The 23,753-nt window shown below is 40.3% G+C and overlaps 2 protein-coding genes across 6 annotated transcripts in view; both read right to left on the minus strand.

The window, feature by feature from the left end:
* Positions 1-1,737: 1,737 nt before the first annotated feature.
* ARL6IP1 (ADP ribosylation factor like GTPase 6 interacting protein 1) lies at positions 1,738-10,549 on the minus strand. Its single transcript, XM_045875058.3, has 6 exons — positions 10,393-10,549; positions 8,102-8,235; positions 7,513-7,632; positions 4,577-4,694; positions 3,885-3,969; positions 1,738-3,477 (listed from the first exon to the last, which is right to left on the minus strand). Exons 1-6 carry the CDS (start codon positions 10,426-10,428, stop codon positions 3,359-3,361), a joined length of 612 nt encoding a protein of 203 aa, XP_045731014.1. The 5' UTR covers positions 10,429-10,549; the 3' UTR covers positions 1,738-3,358.
* A 2,777-nt stretch (positions 10,550-13,326) lies between these two features.
* The window catches only part of SMG1 (SMG1 nonsense mediated mRNA decay associated PI3K related kinase), a 104,329-nt gene continuing 93,902 nt past the window's right edge, over positions 13,327-23,753 (minus strand). For 4 of the 5 annotated variants that reach the window (XM_064592586.1, XM_064592587.1, XM_045875059.3 and 1 more), the window contains 6 exons: positions 22,589-22,816; positions 21,702-21,913; positions 21,427-21,533; positions 20,227-20,406; positions 20,039-20,145; positions 13,327-17,754 (listed from right to left, as the gene is read on the minus strand). In XM_064592586.1, the coding sequence (XP_064448656.1) occupies positions 17,677-17,754; positions 20,039-20,145; positions 20,227-20,406; positions 21,427-21,533; positions 21,702-21,913; positions 22,589-22,816 (912 nt within the window). In that variant the 3' untranslated portion in view covers positions 13,327-17,676. The remainder of the gene's footprint in view (positions 17,755-20,038; positions 20,146-20,226; positions 20,407-21,426; positions 21,534-21,701; positions 21,914-22,588; positions 22,817-23,753) is intronic. The other variant, XM_064592585.1, reaches the window with a different exon arrangement.

The following is a 23,753-nucleotide window of genomic DNA, read 5'->3' on the forward strand; positions in this document are numbered from 1 at the left end:
GTTGGGCTCTGTGCTCAGCAGGGAGTCTGCTGGAGATTCTCTCTGCCTCTCTTCCTGCCCCTCCCTCCCACTCTCACTTTGGCTCACTCAAATGAATAATCTTAAAAAGAAAGGTCAAAGCAAAAAAGGGGTTTCTTGTCTAAGCTACTAGGTAAATTGCTTAATGGGGTTTGAATCTAGGACTACCTGATCCCAAAATAGGAAGGGTGTGTGGGGCAGTAGATGGCTCCAAGGACTAGGAGGGAATGGAATCATATAAAGACAAATAGAAATCTCAGAATAGCGAGGCTAAAATTGGAAAACGGTGAAGGAATGGCAGACAGGGGGCCAGCTGTAAATTGCCTCACAAGTTTGTGATTTATGCTGCACGCAACCTGGAACCTGCTTGCTCAGACATCTTCAAATGGGAATGTGATCTGACTTGTTAAAATGTTAACATGTGGAAGATAAACTGCTGGTAAAAACCAACTGGTAAAAACTCAAAAATCCCTTCGCTTTTTTTTTTCTGTAGACAGGGCACTTAAGAGTGTTGTTTTTTTTAAAAGTAGGTTCCATGCGTAACGTGGCACTTGAACTCACAACCCTGAAGTCAAGAGTTACATGCTCTATCAATTGAGCCAGCCAAGTGCCCCCATTCACTGTTCTTCACACAACTGACTGCAAATGACCTCCTCTCATGGGGCGCCTGGGTGGCTCAGTTGGTTAAGCGACTGCCTTCGGCTCGGGTCATGATCCTGGAGTCCCGGGATCGAGTCCCGCATCGGGCTCCCTGCTCGGCGGGGAGCCTGCTTCTCCCTCTGACCCTCCCCCCCTCATGTGCTCTCTCTCTCATTCTCTCGGTCTCAAATAAATAAATAAAATCTTAAAAAAAAAAAAGACCTCCTCTCAGTATCCTATAAACTCTTGGATGGGACCTCCACTGGAGGTGGTGCCAAGGCAAATGTCAAAAAGGGACTTTTGCTGTGGCCAGAGCTGGCCTGGGAAGCCAGCCAAATGAGACTAGCCTGAGAATGAATCACAGATGCATGGTAGAAGACCAGCACTTCAAATATCAGGTGACCATGGAGAGACCTACAGTGACTGGGTTAAAATTTCCCTTTTCTGGAGATCACCAAAACCCCAGGAGATTCTAAGAAGCCAAACTTTTGGTGGGAGGGACAAGGGTCAGAGGGCTTGTCATTTGAATCTGTTCCCAAGACCCACGAAGTATAAACAGTGAGGCCCATTGATAAAAACATCCATTTTTTTAAGTAAACTCTATGCCCAATGTGGGGCTCCAACTCACAATCCAGAGATCAAGAGTCGCATGCTCTACTGACTGCATGAGCAGGGTGCCCCCCAATTTAAAATTTTTCATAATTAGAGTTCAAAGTGCAGATAGAAGTCAAACACCAATAAGCAAGCACTGAACTCTGAGCTGGACCCTGAAGCAGAGATAATCATGACAGGACGTCTCATGAGCCTGCATCGTTCCCTGCCTGTTCGTCCAGTGTGGTCCTCTCACACTCATCTTTGGCCAATACTTACTCATTCTGTCTCCTTTTCCATCTAGCATGGTGCCTGAATGTTTGCTGGAGGAATGAATTTACACCTTTTCTTTCATTTTGTTCTTAAAAAGAACCGTGTAGGCACATAATGATCACCTAGGGTTGTTCATTAACTGGATGCACAAATCCAATCATGTAAACAATGTAAACACCTTAACAGCTAAGGTATAAAAAAGAAGACACACAAGGAGGGATTCCAGCTTTTTTATTTTCCCCCTTTTACATAAAACAAAGTAGAAGAAATAATACAAGATTAAAACTGCAAAAGTAGTTAATTGGTAGAACACATATACACAAAAAAATCCAGATAGCAAGATAGGCTTATCTACAATGAGGAAACACATGTAAAAATTAAGGTAGTTTGTAGTTTTCATAGGAAACATTAAAAAAAAAAAATCAAACATATGCTACAATGGGTGCCACTGTTTACAGTAATATTGAAGGGGAGAAAACACTTATTTAGGGACAGATACACCATAAGGTCCACCATCAGTGCAGTAAATTCACAAAACTATATTACAGCTAGTTAATCAGAGTTTAAGAACTGTTCCCAAATGTCACATTTTCGGCCCTCAGAGGTTCATGCCTACAGATTTCAGCTATTCTAAATTTCTAGCTACTGAGAGGGAGAATGATTCTAAGACACTTTCCAAGCAGTTACAAAATTTCTGTAGACCAGAGGCCACCTATCGTCGCCAAAAGTCTGCTCTCCCCAGCAGCCCTTGCACTCTTCAGAGAGAGAGATCTAGGAAAAAAGTCAGATGCCAGCATAAACACCACCTCCTGTGCCAAATCTCTGGGGACCAAAGCAGCCAGCAATTACCTTCAAATAAGAATCTTGAGGCTTACCTTCAAAGGCTTAGTCTGGTCTTGAAAAATTAGTAGGCTAAGGTTATTTTCTACTGAAATGACTCTTGACTAAGTATAGGAAGACTTCTGTCCTTTATTGGCTGGTGTTGAAGTGAAGGTCATAGACCTGAGTCTTAACCTATTACATACTTTAGTTTCAGTCAGCTGAAAACCTGAAATTAAAAATATGCTAAAAATCCTAAACACAAACTTCTGGAAGCCTGCTGTTAAAAAGCCTCTAAGGATCTACTAACTTGGAAGTCTAAGAGCAAGGAGAGACGAGCTCAAAGCCTGTCATATTCCCCGTTTGGGAGGAAAGATCAATGTTTCTTACAAATTACTAAGTTTTTCACAAGGCAGAAACCAGCACATACTAGGGCATGGAATTGGTTTCATTTTATTCCAGAGGATTCTTCTCCCATTGTATAGAAACAGCATGAGGAATGAATCTTAATTGGTCTCTTCATTGGAAGTGGTCAACTTGGTCTCTGTATTCATGAAGCCAGGCAGTTTAAGCAGACTGTGGAAGCAGACAGTAGAACCAGCTTCCTGTAGCCACAGACCACTAACTCCTATCTAGCTAAAGCAAAGATCAACTGGAACAATTATCCAAAGTCACAGTTAACTGTACTAAAAGGTGAAGTTCACCACTATATTATTTTAAAGGAAGTTGCCTAAAAGTAAGAATGCAATTAACCTGGGTGGAGAAAAATCAAAACAAGTCGTACTCACGAATGAGTTGTCCATATAAGGCCAACTGATGAGAATGCATCCAGCTACACTTCACATGAAGACACTATGCATAAAGCCTTACTCGGCAAGTCTGAATTTCTACGCACTAAGGGCAAAAGAGGGAGAGCAAAGAGCTACTTCTGTAACATTTTAGTATCCAGACAGCATAACAGAAACTGTTCCCAAGGACAATGTATATGTCATTCATTACACTGAATAAAGCAGATGCATTATTCATTTTTCTTTTCTTTTTGTTTGAGAAGCTTATTTATCTCCCTTTTGGCCATTCCAATGTACTTCAAAATGATTCCATGCTGGTTTAATCCAGGAAGCAACAGTAAGAAAGTCACTTAAAAATAAACAAAATGAAGGAGACAGCAATTAATTTCCTCTAGATTATTACATTTTATAGAAGTAGTTTCCCAGACTATTAGGCACTCTAATGGGAGGAACCAATAAAAAATCCATTACTTTCATTGTATTTATCCCCGGAAACTTCTGCTATCACACCCCTCAAACCTCAAATAACACACACTGCTTACTTTTACCTCTCGCATGTCACTTTCTACCTTGGTTATTATGTTCTGTTTTAATTTACTGTATGACCACAAACTCCCAGAAAACAAGGACATCTCTCTATACTCCCAATTCCTCCATCTGTGCCTTAATCTTATAAACACACACATATTTGTTGACTAAGTTCCAATCAGACTTCAGTGGCCAGAATATGCCTATAGTTCTTCCTCAAAGACTTACCTATCAGATAGGTGAGCAGCAGGTTGTGGACTTGCTGTCCCACCCAAGCAACCGCAGCAAGAGAAACGATCATGGTCATGAAGTACTAAATAATGAAAACAACAAAAATTTATCAAGTCCTAGAAAAAGACTAGGAAGCTTAACTGTAGGATGTTGTTTCAAAGGTTGGAAAATAATCCAGTATTTATTACCACTTTTCTTTAAAGAGACCTAGTATTTATACATTATATAAAATCCATAGAAAACTCCACTAGATCTACTTTATAAAATTTACTCACATTCCCTCCTAGAATTACTATAATTCTCTGTATAAATTAATTTACAATACATTATACTACTTTTACAATTAATAATTCACATTGTGACCTTATGTGAAGCTAAAAGATAAGAGAACAAATGCTTTTTATTTGTCTTTTATTTCAGTAAGTAAAAAGAAACAAAAATTTTGCTCTACTAGAGTACAAAATTAAATGGAAATGTCATTTAACTTCCAGTAATTCAGTCTAATTCATACAAACATTTATGAATGTACTCAGAGGAGTTAAACCAATGGATAATGATAAATATCAAACTACTGAATATAAATATTAAACTATTAAAACAAAAAGGCTATCATTAGACTACAATGAAGTAAAAATAGACCCAATCTTAAAATTTTGCTTTACTGAAATAAGTCAAAACTAAAAAAGTACCATTTTAGGCTTTTCTTCCTTTAGTGTAAAGAGGCGTTTCCACCAGCCCACAGCTCTGCGTCGAGTTTTTACCAGATTGCTACAAATTTCATGGAATCTTTGCTGTTGCTCAGTGGTCCTACAAAAAAATTTTCCCCTTCACTATAAGCAAGTCTTTATAGTAAACAGAAATATATCATCTTCTCAAATTTAAAAAACTATCCCCTAAAGAAAGTTTAAATAAAAAACAATTCACATTATCTTATAATCGTGAAAGTTTCTGTACCATTAAGACACCATGGAAAACTCGGGAATAAGTTTTTACATAAAGACATGTGTACGTACAAAGCAATGGTAATCCGTGGGCCATGCAGAAATTAATTTCTCTACTCCTATATTATTTTTCAAATCCAAAAGAATTCTGGGTTGTAGCCCATCAGTGTCTCACTATTTTGAGGAAGATGTGAAGTTTCTACCCTGCAGCTCTATCTGAGCACTCTTCACTAAGATAATAACTACTGCATTCCAAGCATAATACCCTCAGCTGGGCTTCAGACACTTGATGCCAAGGCAGCAACGAACAGCTCAAATCCAAATTCTTTATAAATTTAGTCCCAGTGAGGGAAAATATAAACAAAACAGCAGTAAAAATATAAAAAGATCCTCCAAGAAAGCCTTTTTTAATGTTTTTTGGATTCTGATTTAAAAACAAAAAAAGTTCACCCTTATACTGTCTTTGCTATACAGATATATTGGCGTAGAACCTACACTGGGGGGTAGATTCCTTTCGCTCCTCTAGTTCCGGTCCCTGTAAAACTGCAGTGATAGATACAGCAGAAGGGTTCCTGATGAGCCCTGGAACTTCTTGTAAACAACTAGAAGATAAACGCCGTCAATGGTCAAGGCTGAATTGTGGCTATGCAACAGTCTTCTTCCTTCCTCATTAAGATCAAAAAATTTTAAAAAAGATCAAAAAATAAAATTGCTCTGGACTGAGCCACATACTGATTACCATGAAACTACCAGTGTTTATTTCTGAAAACTTTTCTCCAGGAGTTATGAATTAGCAGATTAGAATGTCATCTGACTAATAAAGTCAAGGTCAGAGGTAGATTTCCTTTGTTAAGTTGCTACATTACATGGTTACAAACTTGCCCAAAAAACAGCAGCCTAACTCATTACCACATGTGAAAAACAATTCAAAGGGCATTTCCTAACACTAATCTGTTCTGCTAGAAGGGAAACATTTTTAAATAAAATGCTTAAGTATCTCGTAACTTAAGCAAATTCCCCTAAAATGTCCAAATTTGTTCTTAAAGATCCATAAGGCATGTATTTAAAATTATTTATTTTACAGAATTATTTTATAATTTGCTATTATCAGGGGAACAAAAAAAAACTAAAGGCACATGTAGACTACTGATTAAATTAAACAATCAAGGGAGAAAAGCAACTAGGACCAAAAAAAAAAAAAAAAAACTACTCCAGCATCTAGTTTTGTTGATTATTTGGATCAAAAGTGAGAAATGCAACATTCCAGAGGGAAGTTAAAATACTTTTTTTTTTTTTAAAGATTTTATTTATTTATTTGAGAGAGGGAGAATGAGAGAGAGAGAGCACATGAGAGGGGGGAGGGTCAGAGGGAGAAGCAGACCCCCCGGTGAGCAGGGAGCCCGATGCGGGACTCGATCCAGGGACTCCAGGATCATGACCTGAGCCGAAAGCAGTCGCTTAACCAACTGAGCCACCCAGGCACCCGGGAAGTTAAAATACTTTAATGCATCTATTCTGAAGCACTTGCTATGCATTTAGCTAACTACCACTACACTGTGTCAACATCAACCTTAAACACAAGATGCATCTTAAGAGTCAAAATATTTCACAGCACTCAGAACAGTGCCTAACAAAAAAGTAGACATTCAATAAATAGCTGCTCAATAAATGGACAAAAATTTACGTTACTGCTTTCATATTCATTCAAAAATAGCCTGCAGGGGTGCCTGGGTGGCTCAGTTGGTTAAGCGACTGCCTTCGGCTCGGGTCATGATCCTGGAGTCCCTGGATCGAGTCCCACGTCGGGCTCCCTGCTCGGCAGGGGGTCTGCTTCTCCCTCTGACCCTCTTCCCTCTCGTGCTCTGTCTCTCATTCTCTCTCTCAAATAAATAAAATCTTAAAAAAAAAGAAAAAGCCTGTAAACTATAGCATCTTAAATATTAAAGAAAATAAATATAAAATATAAACATACTATTTCTATGGAAAGCTCATTATGAGTTCTGCAATATTTGATAAAACATTACCTCAAAAAAACCTCACTTCAATAAAAAGGTCCAAAAAGGAAAAAAAGGCGAAATAAATGCTAAGGTCCCTGGGTGGCTCAGTCAGTTAAGCCTGCCTTCAGCTCAGGTCATGATCCCAGGATCCTGCTCAGCTGGGAGTGTGCTTCTCCCTCTGCACCCCGCCCCCCCCCCCCCAGGCTCCTGCTCATGCTTGCAAAAATAAATAAAATCTTAAAAATAAATAAATAAATGCTAAACTGTAAAAGAACTATAGAGATATAAGTACTGGAAATTCATGATTTATAACTGAATCAGCTAAGAAACTCTTCATATAAAAGCAACAATCCTAACCCCTACGTATCCAATAGTTAGACAATTCTTTTTTTTTTTTTTAAAGATTTTATTTATTTATTTGAGAGAGAGAGAATGACAGAAACAGAGAGCACATGAGAGGGGGGAGGCTCAGAGGGAGAAGCAGACTCCCTGCCGACCAGGGAGCCCGATGCGGGACTCGATCCCGGGTCTCCAGGATCATGACCCGAGCCGAAGGCAGTCGCTTAACCAACTGAGCCACCCAGGCGCCCTAGTTAGACAATTCTATGTGCTTAATTGCAGCACACTAATCACAGCCACCAGGTTCAGTAACTTCACAGAAATTAGCCAAATCATTATACCACCTACCATTTATTGGAGCCAAAAATTCTAGGAGCTAGAATGGGAACAAGGTAGTCAGCCAAGCACAAAAACATAACAAAACAGGAAACACCGGACAGAACAGATGGATCTAGATAGTAGATAGTCCTGTTTAAAAAAAAAAAAAATTAATGGTTAGAAAAACAGTCATTATTCCTAGCTGAAGATGTTTATTCACTTAAGTCTTTTGGGTCTCAAAGATGTTATCTGCATTTTTCATTCTCAGTTTCTCACTAGTGGTTTTCTGGGAAGCTTCAGAATGTGATAACATCATAGTTGCAATGGTTAATGTAAATATCAAGAGACAAAACCTTGGGGTCCTCAATACTTTTTAGGAGTGTAAAGGGTCCTAAAGGCCAAAAAGTGTGAGAGCCACTGATTTATTCAATTGCTTTAAGTTACCGAGTTTACTAAGTACTACAAATCCTGAAAACTAGGAGAACTGCTCTAAGAAAAGGCATTCTTTACAGATTACACATTACAAAAGACTTAGGCACTTTCAAAAATGGAGGCTGTGTATTACCTGGGCCCTTTTTAATATCAAGCACAATCCACAGTAATTTAATAGCTCACTTACAGAAACACCAAAGAAACCACACCCATGATGGCAGGTGGAAACCAGGCTCTCTCCCATCTGAGGACTTTATCAGCCATCAGCATCACTTCTCCCCATCCCTGCAGCTGCTCTTCCAGACTTGCAGTCTCTGCAGCCTACATAAGACCAACATGTAAAGCGATCATTTTACTACTCCCAACATTTCTGTGCTTCCTAGAGAGTTAAATTTTTTTAAGACACCAAGAATGTAAAACAGCTCTCAACCAAGTCACTATCTTAAATTAGTTCCTAAAAAATTCTGCAAATTTGGTACCAAAGACAGAAATCCATTTGGGGTCGGGGGGGAGGACAACCTATCACTTAACAATCACCTTCCAAGTCCAAGCACTGGGCTACTCTTCATACCTCATGTAACAATCCTTATAGAGCCCCTCATAGTGTGTGGGATAATGAGACCCATTTAACAAAGAAAGTGACCTTAGAATGGGTAACTAGCTCTCTCAAAGTCATGCATTACTAAGTGGCAGCGATATAAAATTAGATCGCTTTAAGTTTGCTCATTTTTCAGGTGGTGAGAATTGATCTGTTTTGTCATTTCATTGATTTATACCCCTACTTCTAAATCCATTAGGAAAGCCTCTCCCTGAACAGCATTCAATTTTTAAAATAGCTTTGTGTAATGGAATCATTTAGATGCTGGCATCAGTTGCACAATTAAGTAAAACTACTTTCACCAAATTACATGAGGCATCTTAAGCTCAATATATCTCCTCAATACAATGAGTGCTTCTTACACTTACCAGGACATTTGGTTAGACTTCAAATTTCTCTGCAAATCTGACAATCTGCTGAAAGTAGACTTCTGGAAATGAGTCAATGTGGCAAAAAGCCCCTAAACTGATTTTGGTACAGGAAAAAGAACTGAAAGAAACCCATGTGCCCTTATAAATGTTATCACTGGGAAATATACAAAAGACAGAGGACAGTGCAGCCCAGTCTTAATAAAGATGCTATCTATCTGTGCCACACTCATCACTTAGGTGACTTCAACATTTCTGACTTTATATATCATGCTTGATATAGTTAAATATGAGATTACTATGTGCCAGAAACTCTTTAAGTATTTTATATGCTTATACTTTAATTAATCCTCCCAATATGCTAAAAGGGTGGTATTGTTACAAACCTCATTTTACACATGAAGTAACAGACACAGACAGGTTAAAAGATCTGAACCCAGGAAATCCAAAGCCAAAGGCTTTGTTCTCCTTAAAGTTACACTGCTCTGCTGGAAAGAGCAGCTGAACTCCAGGCCAGGATCCGTCATTTCAATAAACTGTGTGAATTTGGGCAATTCTTTGTGCTTCAAGCAATCCTCTTTAACTGGAACCTGGCTGGGGCTAACTATGCTAACTAAAGAGAAGTGCGTTTGTGTGTGTTTAAACGAACAGGTCATGCATTTCTAGAAACCAATGCAAAATGAAAATCTCGCACAATCAAAACTTCCCTGCAAAGTCACTTAATTCATTAGCACCTGGGCTCCTGAATATCAAACGTCAAAGATTAAATTCTTTGGTTCCTCTATTCATTGTGGCAACGGACAAAAGGCAAGGACTGCTCTCGTTTTTGCCTAGATCGAGCCGTGAAACTCGCAGTGAGGTTAAATTTGTCCGCCTGTGATACGTCACTGCAGTTCCTTCAGACCCCTGCTTATTCTCAAGTCATCCTGTGACACACACACACCCCTCCCTTACAAACTCCAGACAAACGCAAGGTCCTCCCACTGTCCTTCCTACTGGACCCTGGTCCCAGTTCCCCGCGGTTTAAGCTGTGCCAGCTCTAACAAATTTCGGCAGCAGCCCTTTGACCCTCCACCCCTGCCCAAGTATGGGGGAAAAGAACGAAAGGGCAGCCTGGTTGAAATCAAAGAGGGGGAACCTCGGCTATGACTGGGGGCCTGGGGCTCCAAAGCGCTCGACAGGCCCCTCGCGGCCCTCTGCCCCAGGTTTCACCCCAGGCTTATCGCAGGCCCCCTTCTCCCACTTCCTCTTCATTCCCTGTTCGCGGCGCGACATCACGCGCCCTCCTCACCCCATCTTGTACCTTCCCCAGGGGATGTTAGGGGTCGACACGTCTAGTGACCGCCACACTGCACCTACCCAAGAGGCCCAAGGGGCGGGCGTCGTCGCCTGCGCCTGGGAACCGGGAGGGAAGGGCCGGGCCCACCACGGGTGATAGGAACGAGGCCGCAAGCGCCGCCAGGCTAAGCCCACCCAAGTCCGGAGGCCCTGCTTGGTTCCCTCACGACTCACCAGCAGGTTGGTGCTGCGATTATCTCCCTCCGCCATCGTCCCTGAGGTGCTGCCTTAGTGGGCGCACACCGCCCCCCAAACGAGCCTTCCACAGAGACCCACACAGCGACCCTAGCGCGAGGGCACGCCCCGCAGGCCGCTTATATAGGCCAGCCACCTTTCCCGACAGTCTCCGCGAAGCCCGCTCCTCATTGGGTGGATTGAATTCAAGTTTCGGGGGAGCCCGACCAACCGCTGCCCAGCGCATGGCTTGAAATTGAGGTCAAAGGAGACGGAGGCCGCTCAGGGCGAGGGGGCGGGGACAAGGAACAACCAACCAGCGCCCAGGAGCGGTGGGACGCCCCGCCCAGGTCTTTCGGAAGCGGTTGAACGGCCGCTGCCGTCCTTCCCCCCCCCCCCCCCCCCCCGCGGCTTGGTCTGGCCGTGGTATAACCAGAGGTAGCGGCCATGGTAGCTCTCGGGCCATCTTCTGCTGGAGTTGAAAGCAGCTAGGGAGACTTGAGGGACTTGAGTCCTTGAAGAAACAGGACGCGCATTATCAGGCGAAGGGCAGAGATGGGCGCGTGACGCTGACCTCGCTGCGATCAGAGGGGCCTGGTGCCCGTCGCTCTCGCCGCGCCCCCCTCCGGCCGTTCCGTCTCATGCCTGGTCTGGCCGCTCTGGCCCGGCCCCTGGGCGGTTTAGCCCGGACTTGAGGCGCGGACACTCGTGCCCACCCCGTGAGGTTTTGAGGACGAGTGGAAGAGCTGTTTCTGTAAATTGTCGGCAGTTTGCCCCATCTAGCCATTAAGAGTAAGGCCTTAGCTAGATGGAGGAAGGAGGGGGGAACCTGGCATAGTTCTCCAACTTGGGGGAAAAAGCACCGATTTACAAAGGTGGCTTATTTATGTGGGTCTTCAGGGAAATCCTTTGTGGGACAGGGCGTTTCGGTTACTTAGGAAACGCTGAGCTCCTTCTCCATGAAGGGTCTGGTTTTTGACAGAGCCTTGCTTACATTGGAGGTCTTGCTAAGGAAATACGTAAACCCTCTCCTAAGCAGTGGGATTCGTCAGTAATTTAGGAGCGAGAGTAACTACTAGATAATACTAAGATGAATTACTTCCACGTCTTTTCTCTGCAAGATTTCAAAATGCATTAAGTGCTTTGATTTTCAGTAATTAGTCATGCCAGATGTTGACCTGGTCAGAGATGTTTCAGGAAAACTTACCCTAGCTTTTACCTTTCAGCCTTTTATCTTTTTTATAATCACCTATATTATGCCACAAATTTATATTTATTTTAAAAGAATTCCTTAAATAACTACCCAGATTCTTAAGAGAACACATGCTGCCCCTAGGAAAGCCAGTGGGGACAGGAGCAGTATGAGTTTCAAGGAAGGGTGTGAAATTTACCATGGATTTTGGGGGTGGGGGGAGCATCGATGGGGGCAGAAACACTTGAGAGGGGAAAGCAAGCCTTTGCAAAGGAAGGGGACTCTTCAATAAAGGGCCACTTTGGGGGGAAAATACGGTTTTGTAGGTAAAAAGCAGCCAGTTGATACAGAGATCCCATTGGGGGAGATTTTAAAGCTACGAAGTTTGAGGAGCAGGCCCTGGCCTCCCTCTTCAAAAGAAAATTAAAAGGTCCCAATCCGCAGCCACACAGTGAATATATTAAGCACTGAGTGCAAAATCTTGGTATAGACACGGAAGTATCTCCTTCCAAGGAAGCCACAGAATTTTTATGCTTTAAAAATGACATTTCTACTTTGGGAAATCAGTCTCTGCTACAAAATGCTCCTGGTTCACCCAAGTTCCCAATGTACAACCTAAGACTTCAACACCAGCTTGTGAAATTGAGGTAGGTGAAAAAAATTGAAGCAACTCAAGCAGCACAGGCTCTCCTCTCCCCAGTATTTTTGTTACTGAAGGAACGTGCTCCCACACCCATTTGCAACTTGATAGTCCGGGAGCACTGGTACAAGGTCTTTCTGTAAACTTCCAATTGGTTTAATTATTTAAAAACACCTACCCTTAGTGCTTTCTTTTGAGCTTTGTTTTTGTACTACAAAAAGAGGATATGAACCTTTGAAAGGTGCCCCATGACAACACAGTTAACATAAATCTTACAATGATCTAGCAACAAAATGCAATCTGATTTCCAGATATTTAAAACAAGCCAGACATTTTCATTCTGTTTTCCTTCAGAGCTTTCACACCCCAGGGGAATACACATATCAATAATGTCCTGTGGTTTTGTTTCTCAATACTGACAAAGTTAAGCTTAACAAATTACACAATAGTAGAACTTACCCATAGAATTAAAATTTTCACTGCTGCTCAAAAATACTATAGTACTTTGAGGATTAAAAAAAAAAAAATACAGGGGCGCCTGGGTGGCTCAGTCGTTAAGCGTCTGCCTTCGGCTGGGGTCATGATCCCAGGGTCCTGGGATCGAGCCCCCACATTGGGCTCCCTGCTCGGCGGGAAGCCTGCTTCTCCCTCTCCCACTCCCCCTGCTTGTGTTCTCTCTCTCTCTCTCTCTCTCTCTCGCTGTCTGTCAAAAACTAAAATCTAAAGAAAAAAAAATTACTTTGAGTGGTGCCTGGCTGCCTCAAGTCAGTAGAGCATGTGACTCTTGATCTCAGGGTTGTGGTTTAAGTCCCACATTGGGTGCGGAGATAAAAAATAAATTATTAAAAAAAAAATACATTGAGAACTGAGCTTTAAAAACATTTTTGGAGATATTAATACTTTTGAAAAACCAAACCTCTACCCATATTCCAAAAGTAAGTTTTCTGGAACCTACTTCGACCAATAAATTCAGAGCTTAAATGCTACGTCTTTTAAGACTTTATTTTCTGAAAAACGTATTTCATACAATCTTTGCTGTGTTAATGCAAATATGCACAAAGTAGGCATGTATTTTTGTTTTCCAAAAGATGCATTATGAACATTTTTCAGGAAGCTGGTGTGATTTATTCAACTTTTAATCTTAAATACAATCACAAAATTATATCCATCAGGAGGCATTACAACCTTTTGTACAGAGAAGCCACTTTATTTATACAATGTTACTAGGACAAGGAAGATTCAGTTCAACTCAACTTGCTCTGATGGTAAGGGTAAATTAACAAGTGAAGTATGCTGCTGCCACTGACATTACAGGTGGAAATATAAGAGAAATTTAAACCAGAAAAATAACTGAGACACAAGAACTTGAAACAGGAGCTGAAACTTGGACTGCCAGGAAAAGAAAAAAATCAGCCTGTTTTGAAAGAAAAACATTCTACAAGCCTGCATTTCAGAACAACATGCAATTCCTTGAGTTTACCATCTTCAAAAATCAAACTCATTGTATGACAGTTTTACAGTAGCACAACAAATAGCTTTTCCCTAGTAAGCCCAAATTCCCATAGAAAACAAGGGACTCCAAGGGGTTCCTGTTGTACAACTAACCCTTGAACCTGGAGAGCTTCTCAGTCTGAGTCCATTTGCCCTTTTGTAAATAAGGGATGGTGACACTGTTACCCAGGCCTAAAAAGCAGGAAAAGTGCAACAAACTCTTAGGGGTTCATAATACAGTGGATTTCCCCTTCTGCAATGTTTGGAAAAATTTGTAACGCTAAGCTAGTTTTCCCCATTGGAGGAATGTTCCTAATACAAACCATGTATTGAAAACAAAACCTACCTTCTTTAAGTGACCCTTACATCACTATAGTCTACCTCCTTGATTTAAAGGGGGGGGGGGCGGGGGCGGAGGGGAGTCCTAGCTCTAAATTACTGACATTTTACAAGCCCAAGATAGAGAATGGAAGGTCACTGGTTTTCACATTCATTTAATTTCGTCTAAAACAAAGGTACGTGTGCTAACAGTAAAGCATTCACTGATTTTTGATGTATATGAATAGGACTAACAGGCTAACTGTAGGTGCTTCCTTTAATATGAAAAGAATTAGGAGAAAAGAAGAACCAGCTCCTTTGATTTTAGTACTGCCAAAACAAGTAAGCCCCCAGAGTAATTACAAATATGTGGAGGATAATAGGCCAGGAAGACTTTTCAATTTAAAGTACTGCCTATAATACCCCAGATTTAAAAGGACCTAAGATTGCACATCAACTCTAATATTTGGCTGTACTTGCATTGCCCTGCTCGGCATATTTTAATGGCTCTTTCCTTAAATTTCACACATCAGAACTACAATTAAACAAAAACAATGCAGATAACACCAAACACAGACAATATTAAGAAAACTACATACTAAGCTTAGGTAATAGTGGCAAGTGTTAAGGGCAGAAGTGATGGAAGTTTTTCTTTGTATTACAAACCCTCACCCAGAACCTGGGGTTTGGGCTCTAAAAAAAACAATTTAGGGAAGCAATCAAGAGCTTGATTATCAGTTCACACACAGAAATCTCACATAGCTCAAAAACAACTCACCACAAGTGCCAGACACAAAAGAATGTTAATAATCATCTAGCAAACTATGTTAAGAACTCATGACCAGAAAGAATGAGATCCTGCAAGACACAAAAGAAAAACTAAAAGAGAAATACACACAGCTCCATAAACCAACTAAGCCTCCACAGCTTTGTAGAGATACCAACTAAAATTCAGGCAATTTTAGAAAATCAAAGACAACAAAACACAAGATAAACTTCCATTTCCAAGGGTACTCTGAATTGAAGAAGAGGTTGTGGGTTATTCTATACCCCCTGAATCTTAGAGAGAGAGAGAGAGAAAGGAAAAGAGAGGAGCAGATCCCTGGTTTTCCACAGGTATTTTGTATCATCAAAAATGACTTCATAACGGAAGCACTCTGAACTTTATTTTACAAGATAATCCCCCAAATATAGCCCCGTCTTCTCAATCTGCTCTATCACCAGGACCTTTCACCAGTGATTAAATCTGCAGAGTTTGCTTGTTAACAGTTCAAAATACCAAGGCTACTCGGCAGAATGACTTCCCAGAGGAAGCCAAACTGCACGGACTGGGGTCTTACTGTCCAGAGTGCAGTAATAAGTCCTCAGTTATTCACATCTGCCCCACAACCAAACATGTATATGCCACACTGTTCTCTGAGGGACCATTTTCAAATAAAAGTGACGGATAATTTACCAGAGGCACAGGTTTCTGATATAAAGCTGTTTTGTTTTTGCTTGGGTAAGGTGCCAGGTACCTCTGAAGCCTGAAATTCACAGGCAGTAAAATTCACCTATTTCATTTATCTTCTTTACCAAAGAAAAAGCAATTTCTGAATACTACCTGTAGGGACAAACTAGTGTGAACTTGTTTTATCACTGTGATAAAAGTTTTTTCCTCACGACAATAAAGAATGTTGCTGAAAAGACTTTACTTTTGAGAGAGCGGAGGTAATCAAGTGATGAATGCGGTAGCTCCCACACAGCCTCTAGGAAATAAAGCAGCGTGCATAACACAGTATGGCATTATTGTTCCGGATAGGTTGTTTTGATTGTGAAAATAAGGTTCAAATGAATGAAAAAAAATAAAATTTGACACACTAGGTTCCTTAACTTGCTATTAAGACACACGGGTATTTGAAAATACCACCTTTCTTGCAACGCTTGCCTAAGTACTAGAAAAGCACTGAGATGCATTCTCTCATGGGTATGTGAAGATTATAGATTAATGTGGCAATCAGAATACAGAAAAGGCCAGAGCTATGTGGAATTTTTCCTTAATACCCTTCAAGTTTGTCTGTGAAGACTGGCAACCAGAAATGATCACAGTCCTAACCTCTAAAATGCAGGAAAAATGTTCTCAAACAATCAAGATTTTGTGTTCTACTTTGTGTTGATACGTGATTTTACGAATCCTATTCTAGTCTCGATTTTTATTTTGGATCAACAATTCAGCTTACAATACTGAAGTGCAATACTAAATTTAAGGAAACCCTGATCATGAATTCACAGCAAACTATTAAAATTGTGCAAAAAGTAAAGTACTTCACAGACTAATAACTGAACTTAAGAAAAGATGGTGGTGGTTCTCATCTTTGCTGATGTTTCACGTACATGTCCTAAAATGCCAGGTAAACTAAAGCAATTATAATTTACGAAGTGGAAATTAAAAGTTGTATCAAATGAGAAAACTGAATTAAAAAACATCTCACTCTACCTCCACCAGAACATCACTTTATTGTTAATCTGTCATCAACAATGTAAAACTCTAATAGGTATTCTATCCTGGTTTTTAAAAAGGTAAAAGATTACATTGGATTAGCTACTTTCTATGAAAGAAACTACAGCAATTGCAGAAGAGGGAAAATTTGAATGACCTCCCAAAAATGCACACTATAAGCAAAGGGGAGTGTACATTAAATCAAATGTCTGTTAGATTCATTACTTTTGAATGCACAGTGACAATTCTGGAAACTGTACATGATAGAATCACAGAAATGACTTAAATAACCAGAATTGTATTTTGTATGTGATCATCAGACCTTTAAACAATCCTTGAATTTTCCATGTTATTAGTCATTTTGGAGAAATTTCTGTTTATCACTCCAAATATAAGTTGTTAACAACACTGAGATGGAAGCATATGAAATACAAGGATTGAAATAAAAGTAAATTAGAAAGATGGCTAATCTACTAGATCAGGTAAAGGGCGGGAGCGGGTAGATGATGTGGGATTAGGGAGGAGGACAATGGGTAGTTTTTTTTTTCCCTTCATTTCAGAAGTAAGTTCTTCCAATGTAGTGTATCTGTTACATAGCTCTCCATTTCCAGTCCATTTCTGAAATTCTTATCGCATAGCCTTTTTGTACCTACTGGTCAACCCAACCAGTACTGTTGCCAAGCAACAAGTGTTACACGAGAATCTGAATGCATCAAATCTTCCTTGGCTGTGATTTCTTCGCGGCCCCAGTTTTCTCTGTTTCTGAGCGGGGTTTGTTTTTTCCTGGATTGTACACACAGGGTCAGGTGGAATGGAGTTCCAAATCACTCTGTGCTCCGCGGCATCCCGATTTCTTTCTGCAGCTAACCTCCTGACACGTTTGCAGCTGTTCTGTGGCAGAAAGACAATCTCCATGTTCAGGCGGTGAGCTTTCTTTCTTTCACCCTTGACCCTGGGGTTGCAGGCCATGGTGTTGGGCGTATCCCTGAGTGCAGCTGTCCTGCAGGATTCACTTCCTAGCGCACCGAGATTTCCTAGGGTTCCTCAGAGTAAGCCCCCAGTTGCATCACCACCGACTGTGGTGTGGCTTTGGATGCCTGAGGCTGAGTTGATTCTGGTGGATGTCTGACCTCGCTTAACCAGACTCATCTACTGTCTCACCATTCATACCCAGGCTGTCCAACCTTCATACAGCTGAGCCAAGTTATCTAGATTAGTTGCTTCCTTAATGACATAGTCAACCTGTAAAAGTAGGCAGGAGAATATTTTAAACAATTTAGACTTTTAAAGGACATATATGAGTTCTAGGAGTTGTTTAAGTTTCTAATCACCCAGATTAATAACCCAAAGGATGTATAGTTGCTATGGGGAACGGTTAAGTAACCTGAGCTTCTCTCATAATTCCACAGCCTACAAAATGTGTGTCTTGGCAAAGTTACAATCCCTTTGAGCCTTGTAAATCCTTAGATGAAGACAGAACCCCCACTGACCCCACAGGTGCTCTTGGGGTTAAACACATGAAGTCACTAAGTAAATGCTTAAGCAGTGTAAAAAAAAAAAGCGCATAGCAGATTCTGAAATACAGTTGGGTGCTCGACAAATGTCTATTGATTCTGACTCAGCTAAATTTTCCTTTATAGTAAGAGATATAATCATCTCTATATCCACAGAATCCAGAGGGCCCAATTGTATGTTAAATGCTCAATATATGGCTGCTGAATGACGACTTATACCAAAAGTTGTGCACCAAGATCTCTACACTTACCGCCCCACCCCCGTGAGCCCATTAACTCTCTCTCATATAAAATTTAGTAACACAATAAAAAGCACCATAGCCAACCATCCTTCAAACAAATGAACAGACAGCTAAAGATAGACAGTCCTGGAGCACCTTGTGGCTCAGTCGATTAAGGGTCTGCCTCTGACTCAGGTCATGATCCTGGGATGACCAGGATCCATTGTCTGGGATGGAGCCCAGAGTCCTGCTCAGCAGGGAGTCTGCTTCTCCCTCAGCCTTTGCCCCTCCCCTGGCTCATGTGCATGCTCTCTCTCTCTCAAATAAATAAAATCTTAAAAAAGAAAAAAAAAGACCATCCTGAAAGTACACAAGCCATTAACCTACCAGAAAGCTTCTGAAGCAAAGATTAGTCGTTTTGGAGAAATGACTCATTATTATCCATGTGTTTTGTTTTGTGGGTTGTTTTTTTTTCCCCCCAAACTTGACAATTTCTAAGGAAATAATTCTTGACCAAGAAGAGTTTAATTTCAGGTCCTACACAGCTATGTAACAGCATTTAAAATATAAAAAGGACCTTTTCTTGCTGATGTTAAAACTGAATTGTGGATGTCAAAACATTAGAAAATAGGATATTCACAGTCTCAAATTTTTACCCCACGGAAGAAAAGGTACATTTGTAAAGGAGAATTCAGGAGAACACTATCCTTGACCAAATGACCTAACTTAATAACACAGAAGATGGTACACACAAAGATACATCACTGACATAGTATCCCTGCCAAAAATGTTGATTCCTAATTATGAGGAAAATATCAGACAAATACACAGTGAGGCACGTTCTACAAAATGACTGGTCTGAACACATCAGAAAGGTCAATGTCATAAAAGCAAAAAAAAAGAAAATCCTCAGGAACTGCTCTAGATATTAAAGGCAACTAAAAGTAGAACAAGTATATATGAAATTCAAGATGAGCCTTGACTAGATCTGGGGGGGCTAAGCAATAAAGGCCATTTTGGGATAACTGAAGAAATCTGAATATGGACTGCATGTGAGTTAACAGTCAATGTTAACATCAATAGTGAGTTTCCTGAGTTAATAATATTTTGTTTAGGAGACATATACTGAAATATTTAGGCACGAAGTGTTGTGTCTGTAACTCTCACAAGGCTCTGAAAAACAGTGTATGCATACACATACACAGAAAGATGAAGCAAATGTAGGAACACAACTGGTTTACTAAATCTAGGTAAAGAGTACATGGACATTCCTACAACATTTCTGTAGGTTTAAAAATTTCAAAATAAACAGCCAGGGCAGGGGGTGGGTATTCATTCTCAAATTTATATATACAATTTTAATAACACTAATGAGAAAATTTCAGAGTAATGACTTCAGACAAACTGACACCCCCAAACACTTTATAGATACTATTCCTGCACCCCAAACTTCACCCTGGTTTCACTGGAAACCTTCAGATAGTCCTCTTTAAAATGCAAATTAACTGCTCTCTGGTGGAGGACAGAGAGGGGGTCAAGTCACACCTTAAATTTCTGTTAGAAGAGGGCTGGAGAGAAAGGAAATGTGCTAAAAGGGTAGAGTCAGAATAAAACAGTGACTATTATTTGACAACTCCAGAGCTACCATTACTCAAAATTTTCTGAATTCTGAAAATAAATTTCAGTTCCTTATTTCTTGATGAACCACCAAGGACATGGATGAGGGTATCCTTAAACCTGTACTGTTTCAGCAGCATTAAAATGGATAGATCGAGTTTAAAAAATGGTCACCTGTTCAGCAACTGACATCCTTCTATTCGGATCAACATCACGGCCCTCTAGCTTGGCTTTCACCCTCTTCCACACACTCACTGCATAGGAGTTTCTCTCTTGCACAGCTATGAAGCAACGGAAACATACGTTAAGTCAAACCAGCACTTTGTATAAATATTTAATGCATCCATATTCTAACTAATTACCTTTCCCCGTTTTAGGGTCTCTGGCGGCCTTTTTAGGACTACAAGCAACACTCTTGCCAGTTCCTGGAATGGTGCTTGGTGGAGTATCTGCTGATGTGGCAAGATTTTTCTGAATCAGCTTTCTAGCATTCTGTGACATGACATCAGGCTGAGTCTTCTGGCCAGTGTTGCTCCGGACTGCTATAGACAAAGAGTGGGTGGCTCAATTCACACGTAAACAGAAGAGATGGAGGGAGAAAAGAGGAGAGAGCAGGGTAGTGCTCTCTCAAACACCAACTACAAATGTACAGCCATGAAAAGAAATATGATTTTACAACCTTAAAGTCCTTATCCCTTGAAATACTGCCCTCCTAAAAATACAGCCTGAAGAGCTAGACATTCAAAAACAAATTTGTGCAATGATGCTCACTGCCTCTTGTGGCATCAAAAAACTATAAATATATTAACTGTCCAACAATGTGGGATTAATATGGTAAAGACATAGAATGACATATTAAATTGGGGCATTAAGTCATTTTCTAAAAGATTCTCTGATGGCAAGGAAATTCCCAATTTAATATTAAGTGGGAAAAGGCAACAAGAACTGCGTTCACAGAACGATCCCAATTTGTGCATGTGTGTGCGCACATATACACACAAGTCCAACAAGAAATATGTAATGGTTTTACCTCCAACTGGAATGAAACTACCAATTTTCCTATTTTTTAAAAATTTTCCCTGACAAGCATATATTTTATATTCATAAATCATTTAAAGAAAGGATTTAAGCATAAGATATTTCTACTTTCTCACACAAGTACCTTTTTTTTTTTTTTTTAAAGATTTTATTTATTTATTTGACAGAGAGAGAGCGAGAGAGGGAACACAAGCAGGGGGAGTGAGAGAGGGAGAAGCAGGCTTCCCGCTGAGCAGGGAGCCCCATGCGGAACTCGATCCCAGGACCCTGGAATCATGACCCGAGCCAAAGGCAGACACCTAACGACTGAGCCACCCAGGTACCCCGTTTCTCACACAAGTACTTTTAAAATTAAACCAAAATGTGTTCAGTTTGAGTTGTGACAGAGTTTAAGAAAGCCCTTTAAAAAGGTGATGACTACGAACATATTAGACACTTAAAAGTATAATGAAACACCTTAGCGTCTATGTGTACATTATTAACAGATCAAGATTTAGGTGTTTTTTGAAGGAGAGAAGTCATACCTGCAGCAAAGGATGGCTGATAAGTAGCAGATGATGTTGGACTCGAACATTCATTTGTTGCATCGGTGACTAAGGGTGATGCAAAACCCACTAAATTATTATAGATACTGAAATACAAAATAAAATAGCTTATTTATGAAATGCTTCACCAGGTAACTGCTTATAAATATGAACAAAACTGAAAAAACGTAGCTGAATTAAGCAAAACTTACTACACCAGACGTTTTGCTTATGTTCTGACTACATTTTCAATTTAGGCCAGAAGGCATTCTTACCTCTGACTTTGTGTTTTCAGTTCTTTCAAGGTGGGAGTTATTTCCTGGAGCATTTCAACGTGTTCCTGACTTCGCACCTGACCCATAGCCTGGACTAAGGTAAAGAGCGCTGTCTGAATGTTGTCCTGCCATGCTTTATATTCGGCTAAGAATTGTCGGACACTGTTCTCATAGGGAACATCTTCCCCGTCGGCCAGAGCAGCTTCCTCATCCTGGACTCAGTATTGTAAGAATTAAGAGAAATGGAATTTGGTTCAATAGTAACTCATAAGACAGTCACCTTTCAGATAACAATAAGTGCTTTTCAAATATGTGTTGAATCTGTTTATTACACTGGAACTCCTTTTCTACAGAAATCTTATTTCCAGTAAAAATAAAAACTCCAAGTAAAAACAAATCCCCAAGTTAAATGATCTGCAGTTTTGCAATGATGAAGTTATTTAGCCTTCTCTGGGGGCTCAGTTTCCTTACTATGTAAATTACATAGGCTACTGGAGGGAAGAGAGAAGAAATCATTTTGGAGGCAAACTCATATGAGCCTAGGAATAAGGGTTGGGAGGAGGAAAAGATTTTGGGGAAATCGAAACACTCTGAGGCTACATTCAAGTTTCAGCTCTACTGTTAAGTTATAGGACTTTGGGTGAACCAATCTCTTTAACCCTCAGTTTCTCTGGGTACAAAATCAGAATACTACAACCTGCTTTAAAAAAGAAAAAAAAAGTTGATAAAAACACAAAGTAACTCAATTACAAACAAACTGGAAAATGTGACCTGAGAGAAGTTGTTTTTGTTTATGTCATTATTTTCCCAAATTAACTATGTATTTTTAAGTACTGTAATTTTACAAAAGGAGGGAGTTAACTGTGTGTCAGTGGTATTACTCTTACCTTAGCCATTGCTTTCAGGAGATGTTTGACATCTCCAAGTTGCCGGTTATGACCAGTGAGCACAGTCTTTATATTATCAACCAGATTCTGAATTGTTTCACAGACTGTTTCTATCTGCTGCTCCTTCTCTGTCTGAATTGCCCTCTGAGTAGACATATCCTGGGTCAATTGTTTGTGTGCTGACAAAAGCCATTCAGAGCTGCCAATAGGATGTTCAAGACTGGTGTCCTAAACAGAACAAGCATTTGTTTGATTTAAGTATCAGATGGAATAATATAAGACTCTTTCCTTTATCACCACCTCGAAAAGGTATTAGTAACTCAAGCTGACACAAAGAACCTCATTTGCTAAGTCATGAACTAATTATGTAAATAATAGTACTTAATAATAATTTAAATAATCTATGAAATACAGATTAAGATTTTTAACTTTTCTGCATAATCACACAGGGAATACTTAAAATTTAAGACATAAAATATGTATCTAGAATTACAAAGATGATCTGTATCTAGGACCCCAGTGTAAATCACTCTTTAAAAAGACACCAGAGGTGGGTGCCTGGGTGGCTCAGTTGTTAAGCATCTGCCTTCGGCTCGGGTCATGATCCCAGGGTCCTGGGATCGAGTCCCACATCGGGCTCCCTGCTCTGCGGAGAGCCTGCTTCTCCCTCTCCCACTCCCCCTGCTTGTGTTCCCTCTCTCGCTCTGTCAAATAAATAAAATCTTAAAAAAAAAAAAAAGACACCAGAGGTTCTTAATTAATACACAGCCTAAAACCTTCCCACAAAATATAAACAACTTGCTATTTATCAACTTGCTATTTCTGGACTCAACTCTCCTGTCCAGCATTCACCTTCCACTAGCCCTCTGTCTGCTACCCTATTTTCAGTGCATCTAAATCATTTGCTATACATTGAATTTCTCTTCCCCTCTGAACCTCCACAGTACTTCCAATTATGGCTCTGAGAATTCTTTTAACTTTTTAATTCATTGTATTATTTATTATTAATAGGTTCCTTGGGGGCTAAGAGCAAGATTTAATCATCATTTTTTTTTTTTTAAAGATTTTATTTTTAAGTAATCTCTACATCCAATGTGGGGCTCAAACTCACAACCTGGAGATCAAGAGTCACATGCTCCACCGAATAAGCCAGCGAGGTACCCCT

This window comes from Mirounga angustirostris, unplaced genomic scaffold (genome assembly GCF_029215605.1).
Source record: "Mirounga angustirostris isolate CCGP_5_RB_7025 unplaced genomic scaffold, mMirAng1.0.hap1 SCAF_5, whole genome shotgun sequence".
Lineage (NCBI taxonomy): Eukaryota > Metazoa > Chordata > Mammalia > Carnivora > Phocidae > Mirounga > Mirounga angustirostris.